Here is a 12,208-nt window from a genome sequence, read left to right as displayed (position 1 = left end):
AAAAAAAAAAAAAATAGAGTTGAGGGTGCTAAAGCCCAGAAAGGTGAAATGATTGTCCAAAGTCCCACAGCTTCCCAGCAGAATGAATGAGCCAGGTTTCCAGCCAATGCTCTTTTCCCTCCAAACATTTCCTCCTTCCCATCCATGTTCCTTCATGGAACAAACCCCCGTAGCCCATGACTCTTCAGTAGGGCCAGGCAGAGAGGCAGTGTGTGCGACGTGTGCAGGATCCTCCCACCTCCTCCCGCGAGTCAGGCCGCCTCTTGAAGCCGTCCACTCCCCTCCGTTCCGCCACCGCTGCGCCCGCCCCCTCCTGCCCGACCTGGGCCACAGCCTCCCCCGTGGCCTTCCCGCCGCCTCCACACAGGATCCAGAGGAAGGGCCTAAGAAATTAATCACATCCTGTCACTCTCCTGCTTTGAGGCTCTTAGGATAAAATCCAAAATCTGTGACCAGCTCTACATAGCACCACCTAGGCTGGTCGGGAGTCTGTCGCCCTGCCCATGCTACCCATTTCACAGCCCTGTCCTCTGATGGGCTTCACTCCAGGGCACCAGACCCACCAGTCCCTCATCAGGGTAGCTCAGCATTGGGCCCTTACCCTTTCCTCTGCTTTGTACTATTCTTCCCTCCTTTCTTCCTCTCTCTCTCTCTCTCTCTCTCTCTCTCTCACACACACACACATGCACACACCCCTCTCGCATGGGTAAGTCTTACTGTCAAGCCCTAGTTGCCTTTGACATCCTCCTGGTGGCCTTGTCTGCCCCCCCGCCCCAGCAGTCCTTCCTTCCCACAATTGCTTTGTTCCTTCTGCCACATTGTTCCGTTGCCCCCTGGACTTACTCATTCATGATGGCTGTGACTTATATTTACTTGTGGGAAGAACTTCCTTAGCTAGATTGTAAATTCTGGGAGAGGTCGAGGCATGTGTGCCCAGATCTTAGTACCATTTGGGCGTATAGTACAGACTCAACAACTGTTTTTTGAATGAAACGATGAATCAGGAAGTAGACCATGGATTTTTAAAGTCTGACATATCTGGATTCAAGAGCCCTCTTGGTCATAACCTCAAGGTGTGACCTGGGGCTTGTTATCTAATCTCTCTGCTTTAGTTTTCTTTTCTGGGATGATCCCAGTACCTTTCTCTAAATTGCTGGGAGACTTAAGGGCTATAATGCAGGTTAACTGACTACCACCAACTAACTCCCTAACAGTTCCTTTATATAGCCCTCCTTCCATTTCTTTCATCGCTAATAAAAATCAAATGGGGACAAGGGTTAGCTGTGGTATGCCTTCATTCAGCTAAATCTTACCTTTGGGCTAATATATTTATAAAACTTCAGCACTAAAGGAATCCTTGAGTACCACAGATGTGTACCTATCAGCAGCACCCACATCTATTCTGAAATCAGCAGGGGAACAGTGCAGATGAGTGGTAGGGTCAGGCTGTAAGGGGGGCTGTAGGATTATGGCAAGGCTTTAGGGTTGAATCTTCACAAGGTCATGGGGCTCTCTGACCTTCAGCAAGTTTAACAGTTCAGTGCATCCATATCTTCAAATGCAAAGATTAACTCTGACAGGTGGGAATTTGGGGGCACATACTGACTTTCAGTAAATTCTTCATATTTTCACGAGGAGGAGGATGGTAATGATGAGGAAGATGAGGATGATTGGAAAATGGGAGGGAAAGATCTCATTGTGAATTGTTAAGGATTAGGTACCATTTGTACGAAATTATTAGGACATGTATCCCGCAGGTGACAGCTATGACTGCAATCAGATTTTTATTTACTGCTCTGCATTCATTTTCCTTAATCATCTGTACCTCCCACCACCTCCTCTCAGATTTTTAGCATAAGCAGCCTCACATCTCTGCCCTCTACAAATTATGTTTCTCTACCCCAAACACACATTTCTTTGCAACTTTTGCAGAAAAGAAGTAAGAGGAGAACCAGATATTTGTTCTTCATTTGACTTACTGCCTGATTGTGCTAGCCTGTGCTCAGTTCTTGTTAGCTTAACAGAGTTAGAAAAGACCTTAGGCCTTACATCACCCATAGCCCCCATCTGCCACATGGGCAGATGAAGGCCAGAGGGGTGGACTGCCCTTGGAGGCACTGAGGTGTAGTGGCCACAAGATGAGCTCTGAGGTAAGAAAGACCTGAATTGGAACAGAGCCTCCACCAGTTACAAGTTGTCTGGCCTTAGTTAAGGCACTAAATTTTTCTGAGCTTCCTTCCATCCCTCATTTATGAATTGGAGCTAATTGTTCCAAGTCGATAAGGTTATGGAAAGAATTACACAAGTTTTTAAACATTTTTATATGTATGTAAGAATGTATTTACAAAGGAATTAAGGTGGAAAAGAGATCATATAAGAAAAGGGCCTAGGAAAATGTCCATAGGCACTCAATTCATATATCGGTCTTTGTCCAGACTCACAAAAGTGGGTAAGAGATGTAACTAGAGCTTGAACGTGGGCCTCCTAACTCTTAATAGTCTCTACCTCATTCCAGGTCACCCTTTCTGAGCGCAGGGCCAGGGATTATTTTGGTTATTGATCTTCCTGGCAGTTTATTATCTGCTCATTCTCAGGGGTCAACCTCCCAGACTGGTCTGCCATGGTTTGAATTTAGTCCTTGAAACAAATCATACCCCTAAACCACTGACACCCTTTTACTCCAGCACTTGGCTTATTCCTTCACAACCTTCAAGGTATTAGAGTGAATTTTATCATAGAATGATGGGATAAGCATAAAAACTATACTATCTCTTTGTTGCCATTTAATCCCCACCTATGGGACACCTGGGTGGCTCAGTCGGTTAAGCGTCTACCTTCGGCTCAGGTCATGATCCCAGTGTCCTGGGATCGAGTCCCGCATGGGCCTCCTTGCTCAGCGGGGAGCCTGCTTCTCCCTCTGCCTGCCACTCCCCCCGCTCATGCTCTCTCTCTCTGTGACAAATAAATAAAATCTTTTTTAAAAAATCCCTACAGAAGGGCGCCTGGGTGGCTCAGTTGGTTAAGCGACTGCCTTCGGCTCAGGTCATGATCCTGGAGTCCGGGATCGAGTCCCGCATCAGGCTCCCTGCTCGGCAGGGAGTCTGCTTCTCCCTCTGACCCACCCCCCTCTCATGTACTCGCTCTCTCTCATTCTCTCTCTCTCAAATAAATAAAATCTTTAAAAAAAAAAAAATCCCTACACAAAGCATGATGAATGCACGATGATTCCATCCCCATTGAGATGCATCCGAAATTCTAAATCTAACTGGTGCTAAGTACAGCCTAGAATTATTCAGATGCTGGTTCTCCTTCAAAGAACTTCCAGTCCACAGGCAACCAAGAACCTGTTTCTCTGACCTCCCTTGGAAAGCCGCCTGCCGGTCTGGCCTCTCAGGTGGCACACACCACTGTCTTCTCAGACCCCCTCAGCGACTGCTATCTGAAGCTATCCTTACAGTGACCACTGAGGGCTTAAAAGCTTTTTTTTTTTTTTTTTTTTAATGTATAGTTAGTGGTACTGCTAGGAAAATAGAATAAAACCTAGAAGTTCACAAGCTGGGTCACTATAAAAATCTCCCTAAGAAATCTATGGTTCTTCATCATTTCAGGTCAGAAAACTAATTGTTTTGGATCCTAAGAAACGGCTGACTACCTTCCAAGCTCTCCAGCATCCATGGGTCACAGGTAAAGCAGCCAATTTTGTACACATGGATACTGCTCAAAAGAAGCTCCAAGAATTCAATGCCCGGCGCAAGCTTAAGGTAAGATATATTTTGTTTTGCTCTGTTTTGTTTTGTGTGTGTGTGTTTTTTTTTTTTTTTAAATCTCTCTCTCAGCTTGAACTATTAAAGATAATTCCATTTATTCTTCATCTAATATTATTCATCTTCTGTGGTACCAGGGAAAATCCTGCCTTGAAATCCCAACAATACTGGTGTAAAGCCACTGAGGGTCATGTTATTCTCTCATAAGAACTCATTGTTAGTAAAGGGAAATATGTTATAGGTTGAGATTTACTCACCAAATATCTGATCACTGTTTCTCATTTAATTAAGACTGAACTGCTTAAACAGCATTGCTCAGGAAACTGATACTTATTCAGAAAGTTGCCTTCTTTCTGAATATGTGAAAATTGGGAAACTTTTTTAAAAACCTGTATTTTGTAATTACATAAATAAATTCCCACACTTGATAAAAATTAAAATACAACTGACCTTTGAACAACACTGGGGTTAGGGGCACCAATTCCTCAACACAGTTGATCTACCTATAATTTCTGACTCCCCAAAAACCTAATCACTAATAGCCGACTGTTGACTGGAAGCCATTACCGATAGCAGTTGATTAACACATATTTTGGATGTTATATATATTATGTGCTATATTCTTAGAATAATACCTAACTCTTTCTCAATGTTCTGGGTATTTATAGGCTACACACTTTGTGAGTTTTTTCAATTGTTACAGACCTCCAAAAATTTTTTTTAATGTGTCTGTTGAAAAAAATCTGCACATAAGTGGACCCTTGCAATTCAGACCCATGTTTTCAAAGGTCAACTGTAATTCACATAATATAGAAAATTACCCAAAATATATCTTTGTATAGAATATATATGGAATATATATTAGATAAGATTTTCTCTTACATAATGGTGTTTAGGACTTACTATAGCTGCAGAGGATTTCAGAGAACAGCTGAGGGTCAAAAATAATGTTCTATTCAGCCATCACTTACAGGCTGATAAAGACTAAATAAACCTTAAAGGTTGTATGGTCAAACTGATTTGAAATACCTTGGATTAAATAACCTTGACTTATCCCAGGACTTCTCAAACAAACTTGACCATGGAATTCTTTTGTTGCATAATACTAGTGTTCCATGAAACACTTTGGGAAACAAAGTCCAAAATATTTGCAAACAGGTAATCCAGGGGCAAACACATTTATCCAAGCTTTCACTTGTCCAGATGATTAAATACAGTAGGCTTGAGATTAAAAAAGATTTTGCTGTTCATGTCCAGACAAGCTTTCATTCAACCATCTTGGAATATATTTTGAACATATAAAACAGATACAACAAAATCCCTAAACGCAAAGCTGAGATTGAACTCTGATTCAGGACGGGAAGTGGAAATAACACCTGACACTTGTCTGTTTCCAATCAGGCAGCAGTGAAGGCCGTAGTGGCCTCTTCCCGGCTGGGCAGTGCCAGCAGCAGCCACGGCAGCATCCAAGAGAGCCAGAAGGCCAGCCAAGCGCCAGCTCTGACCCAGGATGGCAGAGAAGATGTTAAAGCTATTTCGGAAGGAGAGAAAGCTCAAGGAGGTGGGGCCCAGGTGGCAGCTGAGGGGGCAGAGGCTGAGCTGATGAAGGTACAGGCCGTAGGGGAAGTTAAAGATGCTGATAGAAGGGCTACCAACATGATGCCCGAGGCACTAGAGGATGGGATAAAGGCGGTTGACCCGGAAATAGAGGAGGGCCTAATAGAGGAGAAGCTGAAGACCATGGAGGAAGCAGCAGTCCCCAAAGAAGGGCAAGAAAACCCGGCTCTGGGATTTGGAGCTCAGCAGAATGACATGATCCTGCCGGAATACTGATTTGGCTTCTTTCCAAACTGGAAGCCAAATTCTGGCACTTTATGCATTTTGTCCTTCAAGGAAGGTGTGGAAGCATGATATGCACTATAGTGATTCTGTTTTTTGAGGTGCAAAAAAAAATACATATCTATCAGTTGGTAATCCTAAATTCATGCATGTGACTGCTTTATGAAAAAATAGTGTCTTCTATGGTATGTAATGGATACCTAATGCCGAGGAGTTAAATTTGAAATTGCAAGTAAACACAACATTTAAAAACATACATGTTCAGGGACCAATAGCACACGTTGAAGTAACTAGTGAATTGTTTTTGCTTTGAAAACCTAGTCATCCTAATCCTTTGGATTTCTTCATAAAGCAGTAATTCCTTTGGACTCTTGCTTAACTAATATTAGGTAGTGCTCTAAGACGTGTTCCCATGGCATTCACAACACCATAGTTTTCAATGTGCTCAAACTGTCCAGTGTGTTCAAACTGTTTACAAGGAGATGGTTACAGGTTAGTTTTATGATACGTACAAAAAAAAAAAAAATTCCCACTTAAAATGGTAAGAAATTGAAGCATACGTAAGGGCCATGAAACAAATTGCCCTTAAAGCTTGTGTAGACAACGCTTTCTTATTTTGTCCTTATTTATACACACTATATTACTAATAACCAAAAATGTTCTATCACAAAATCCTGCCATTTTACAATCCTGTAGAAAGCATTTTACAAACTTATGCTGAGGGATGTATTCCTTCCTTCCCCTGCTAATACAGTTTCTTTCTCATGGACAACACTTAAGGTGGGCTAAAGAAATCGAGGGAAGAAAAGGAGCTAAGCCCTGGACTTATTCTCACAAAGGTTGACTGTTTGTCATTTTCAGATAAAATTGGATTTATTCATGAGTTTCTACAGCTTTAAAGACAGTGACATTTTTATGGATAAACTCTACAATTACCAAGTTTCAGATTTTTAGAAAAATCTACCCCAGAGGCTGGTGCCAAAATGTCTGAATAGAGTGAGAATAATATTCCATTATAAGATCGTTCATTATTGATTTTACTAGATTAAGGAAACTTTTGTTTATGAAAGTCCTTTTTTCCTTCAGTTGATGGTTATCTAGATACATTGCTTATGAACGAAAGATATTTCTGAAAATCTTTTATATCTTTTTTTCATGCTTGGAATAGAAGTGCCCAAATTTTACAATGTAGTTTTTAGTTTCCATGCCAAGAAATTTAGGACAGTGCAATGTTTTATTCACCTTAAAAAAAAAAAAATGAAAAGAAAGCAATGATTTCAAATCAGACTCATGAGAAGCTGTAACATTAGACCTAATACTTCACCATGATATTTTTCAAAGTATTTTTCTTTGATTTCCATATGAACACTTTTCCGCTACAGAAATCACACTTAAATTCCAAGTACCTCATATTTATTTCTAGTTTGAGTTGAAGTGAACACTTTTATTGATTTATGCCTCACATTTTAAGTTTTCCTCAGCTTTAAAAAAGGATTGTTCTCAAAGACCAAAACGATGGAGAGTAAAAATGACTGTCACAGAAAAATCCTCATCAAAAAAGATCTTAAATTCTTTTGGCTCTTCCTCAAAACTATGAAATTGGAAAACGAAATTAAATCTCCGGTTCCTGGGGGGCTACTGGACCTTGGGAGACATTCTGCTTTCCAAGTGCAAATCTTCCTTTACTACTATTCTCGTGAAAAGAAAACAAGGTAGGACTTCTCATCACCCATAGTTTAGGAGCCTGGCAGGTCACCAACATGGACAGAGGAAAAAGCCCTTAAGGGCACATCATCTGGGCTCAAAAGAATATTTTTTGTTTTGATTTATTTTTATTAGCTAGTAAAGAGTACTTATCCTCTTCCCCCATTTCTTTCCTTCCCTCTTTATCCTCTCTCAGAATTTCCATGTTAGTAATTGTAAAGGGCTCGCTATTTTTAACCTTTAAGAATGCCTTTTTCACAAAGCATTAACATTTCCATGTAAGAAGATCAATTGCCTGGTGTACTTTTCCTAATGAGACTTAACAGGCATACAGGGTAAGTGTCCCATATATTGGAAAAGGAAAGAAGAGAGGGAAATGGATCGTCTTAGAAGTGGCAATTAGTTGGAAGATCAGTACATACTGCCCCTCCTGGCTTCACCCCCACACTGTTCCAAGGGCGGGCAGTTGTCCTATCATTCCATCGCTCAGGCCTGACTGCACCGCGGGGCCCCGTGTAGCAGGAGCCATGAAGAAAGACAATCTTGAATTATTTTCCCATTTTCAAAAAGTCTAATTGGAATCCTAGTGGTTTTTTCAAACTAAAAGAGCTCATTTGTCCCACAAATACATAAATAAGATAGAAATTAGAATGATTGTAGAAGTTATCATCTAGAACAAGTGCTGTTACTCTACTGTATAATCAATATGAAAACTTAATGAGATATTTTGAATTTTGAATTTTTATACTAAGTTTTCAAAATCAGGAGTATATGTTACACCTTTAGTACATCAAGTGCTCAACAGCCACATGTGACTAGTGGCTCATGTATTGGAACAAAACTGTTCTACAGTACTTCTTAAGCAAAATGACACATGGATGCCTATGCTTGGATTTGAGCTGCCTCAGTTTCACACGGATGAGCGGGTAGGAGGCCAAAAAGAAAATGGTTCAAAAGTGTCATAGACTAAAATAAGTAAACACTCTTGGCCACATCTGCTTAATCATGTGCTTCAAAGGGATGTTTCCCAACATGACTTTTAAAAAACAGTACTTTCCTGGGCATTGCAAAGGTGTCTGTTGGCTACAGTCCCTCGAATCCCTCTTTGGGCCCTGGAATCTTGACCACTGGCTAGAGTCTCCCGAGTACTGCCATAAAGTCCATAGTATTCTTGTGTATGAAAACTTACTGTGAGCCAACCATGGGTCCCCGTTCGGGAGGGACTGCACAAAAAATGTTAATAGGATTTTGTAGGGCTAGATTAAGCTGGGCATCATTTTTTAACAAGCAATCTTTCTTTCTACAAATCTACTGAAACATACTAAATTTACTAAATGAGGGTGATGATATCATCCCAGTAACCCCCAAAATGGGAATGACCACTGGCTGGCATTTTTTAGATTTCCTTAGAACGATTTAATCAACACTGCCATTATACATGGATTCAAAAGACTTAGAATGTTCTTACATACTGCTATTTTAGAGTAATCCTCAAGGTTCTATAGCCATTTTTAGTGGCAAACTTAAAAAAGAAAGGAATAACTTGCCTTTTACTGTGACCTCAATTACATAGTATCTTAAGCATATTTTGTAATTTAGAATGTCTAGCAACCCCTATTTCCAGTTTCACATGCAAGGTAACTTGCTGGTGGGTTGCCTACAAACTGAAGATTTAGAGAGAGTCATTTTGTTTCATAATTCCGTTTTTATTTCACAGAAGCATCTGGTTGCATTTCAAATTGGAAAAGAGAAGTAAATGCCAGAAAAGGCAAAGAATAAAATTAGTAAAACATTTATTCGATTTTAGGATTGTTCTTGCAAAGCAAATGAAAAAAGAAAAAAGAAAAAAAAGAAAAGAAAAGTCAACGAAGTGAATCAGCACTAGGTTTTTCTGGATGAAGGTTGACTTCACATAAAATTGAAATAAATATACTAAGCAGAGTCATTTACATAACTACAATGCCATTATGTAATTTACTTGTCATTGCAGAGTATTCAGTCTGGTTATGTAGGTCTTCTTTAGATGGTGCAAAGTTTCCAACATTTGCCTACATAATAGGATTTGTAATATCCTTGCAATTACTATCTATTAGGTCATATTCCAATTTCCTTAATGTTCATCATGGATATGTTCCTCATTAGGGTCATTGCTAACATCTGAGCATTTACTGGTTAAGTACTGCTTAATGGCTAGACTCTATGTATGTCATCTGTGTTTTTTAAAAACATTTATGTGCATGTAAACACAATATTGGCATTATATTCATAAGCATATGATAAGCAGAAATGTACCCAATAACTTTCTATACATTTTTTTCAAAGTTCTTTTCTTCCCCTGGCACAACTCAGGGTGAGTTTCTGGCTCCTTGACAAATAAGGAAAAAAAAAGACCACTGGAGAGATATCAGCTACCCACCATGGTTACCAAGTTCAGCATTTCCTCTGTCTACATTCTGATCTACTAAGGGCCAGTTTTTGTCATTATTACTCCGTTCAAATATCACCTGAGATCAGATAATATAATCTCAGCTCACAAAGCCCAACCATTTATATACTTACCTTGGAGAGCAATAACAAACTTGACTAATTTATGTTGGCTTGTTTAAAATTCCAGTTTTCATAAATGTTTGTGATATACTCTAGAGGATTTGATTGCATGATTTTAACTTCTTTCAAGAATCAGCCTTTTCCCTTTCACCTGGCCCAGAGGTCCACCTAGAGCAAGATGGAAGCCTTGAATGAAAGCGGACCATCTGACTCCTTTGCGGGAATCAGACATTGTTCAGAAGACTCCAGGTGTGTCTGACCTGGTTGAGCTCAGATGAGCCAAATGGAAAGAAACCTCTTCCCATGCTATGACTGAAAGTGATGCTATTTGAATATTGGTATATTCCCATTATTCAGTAATGAAAAAATGGGACTCCACCAGTCAGTTACTCTTTCCCGTGTCTTGGTTTGCTAACACCTTTCCCAGATCAATGTTTTGTTCCATCCTTCTGGCCGTTAGGTTGCCCTCTCAGCTTGTGAGATCTTCTAAAAACCTGGAAGGAGGATCCCGGACTTGTTGGAGAAATGCAGGGCCCTTAGTGGCCCAGAATTTAGTTTGAAACTAAACAACAATGCTAAGGCTACAAAATGATGCTTGTTCATAATAGTTGTTTTCAGCACATTTTGAAGATTGACCTGGAAAACCCATGGATATGAAATGGTTACATCTGTGTAATCTTTGCTATGACTCATTGTTAAAAATGACAGGTATTTCATCTTCAGTCAGTTAAAAATAATATTTCTTTTCCATTTAAAAGATTATTTGGGGGCACTCGAATACAATAGGCTTCACATTAGAATTTTTGAAAGCTGTTGTTTTCCTTAAGTGCTCTCATTCTCTCACAATCAGTTGTGGATAAAAATTTACTAGGTTAGTCCTTTCTTTGTCCTTTCCTTGAACCATGTATAGTAGTTCATCTGGTTTGTAAAAGATATAGTATGACTATAAATTGAAAACTGTCATCTTATAACTGACTCCTGTTAACCTGACCTATTTTATTGCCTATCATGCAGCGACTCACGGTAGCATAGAGTACAAATAGCATATTCATGAGCTATGATTTTGTTTGCTTTTTATTGTCAAGGTTATTGCTTGCGTTAGAAGTTCTCAAGGTGTTTCTATTCGTACACCCTTAGTCTCAGTATTATTTTCATGGTCCTCCCAAAGCCAAAAAAATTATCTAACATGTCCATTTATTAAGTAGTTAGGCCCAAACAACACAATAGTAGTATTGCATTCCATATCTGATCGATGTTGCTGTGTTTCCCTTGAAATTTTAAAATTTCTTGTGAGTTCACTGAGTGGGAATAGCTGACAGGGGTTTAAGTAATTCCTTATGCCCGGTGAACTAAGGGTATCAGGCAAAGGGTATTATTACTAGTACATGAGTTAGAAGTTACTGTTTATACTTTCTTATTTGACTATCAATCATTCTTTTATCTATGGTTTTTATGATATACATATAAAACTTATATGCACATTTTTTAAAAAGCAATTTCCCCATCATTACCCAAGGAAATAAATTTAAATCTCCAAAGAACAATTTTCAGGAATCAGGCAAACTATGGTTCACAGACCAAATCCACCAGAGGCCTGTTTTTATAAATAAAGTTTTTATTAGAACACGACCATGCTCATTTATTTATATATTGTCTGGTTGCTTTCACACTACTAGGACAGAGTTGAGAAGTTTCAACAGAGACTGAACTGGATGGCCCATCAGAGCCTAAAATGTTTATCTGACTCTCTATAGGAGAAAAAAAAAAAAGATGACCCTGGTCTTTCATGGCACCCCATGCTTTTTTGCTGACATCTAGGAATATAGATTCCCATGGTTTCCTCTACTTAGCTTAAGGTTCTTATTCCCAGAGGAAGCTAGGAGAGCTTTGTTTCTGTTGCAGATGGTCTCACAACAATAGTTGTGCTGTATGTACAACTTAACAGTGAAATATCCCTACAGAATTAAAAATTCCAAATTGCATCATTCCTGAAAAAAGAAATTTAGAGTATGAGTTGACCTGGTTGAGAGGGGAATTAAAAAGTTTTCTAGCATTTTGAGCATGTTTTAGAAATTTGATCTTTATATTTAAAATCATGTAAATGATATCTTACACTGATATTTGCTCATATTTAAGTCAATCTTCAGCTGTTACTTTAGTAAACTAAGAAATAAGAGAGCCCTTTGGTTCTGAATCCTTCAGAATGTTCTTAAGTAATTTGTATCAACTGGATTTTCATTTTATCATTTTTAGGAAATAATATACTTTATTATGTGGCTTTCAATGACCATGGTGGGCTCATCAATAGCTGAGGGGCAGGCAAACAGCCAATTCTTTTATGTAAGGAAGCTACT

The 12,208-nt window shown here is 39.4% G+C and overlaps 1 protein-coding gene across 1 annotated transcript in view; it reads left to right on the top strand.

Moving 5' to 3' along the window:
• CAMK4 (calcium/calmodulin dependent protein kinase IV) overlaps window positions 1-6,517 on the top strand; it is a 205,744-nt gene extending 199,227 nt beyond the window's left edge. The window contains exons 10-11 of the mRNA XM_035015668.1: window positions 3,609-3,761; window positions 5,166-6,517. Coding sequence (XP_034871559.1) covers window positions 3,609-3,761; window positions 5,166-5,597 — 585 coding nt within the window. The 3' untranslated portion in view covers window positions 5,598-6,517. The remainder of the gene's footprint in view (window positions 1-3,608; window positions 3,762-5,165) is intronic.
• Window positions 6,518-12,208: the final 5,691 nt, after the last annotated feature.

The sequence above is a fragment of the Mirounga leonina genome, unplaced genomic scaffold, assembly GCF_011800145.1.
Source record: "Mirounga leonina isolate KUSES-001 unplaced genomic scaffold, KU_Mleo_1.0 Mir_104, whole genome shotgun sequence".
Lineage (NCBI taxonomy): Eukaryota > Metazoa > Chordata > Mammalia > Carnivora > Phocidae > Mirounga > Mirounga leonina.
The sequence above is the reverse complement of the archived record's forward strand: the minus strand, read 5'-3'. Positions and strand labels throughout refer to the sequence as shown.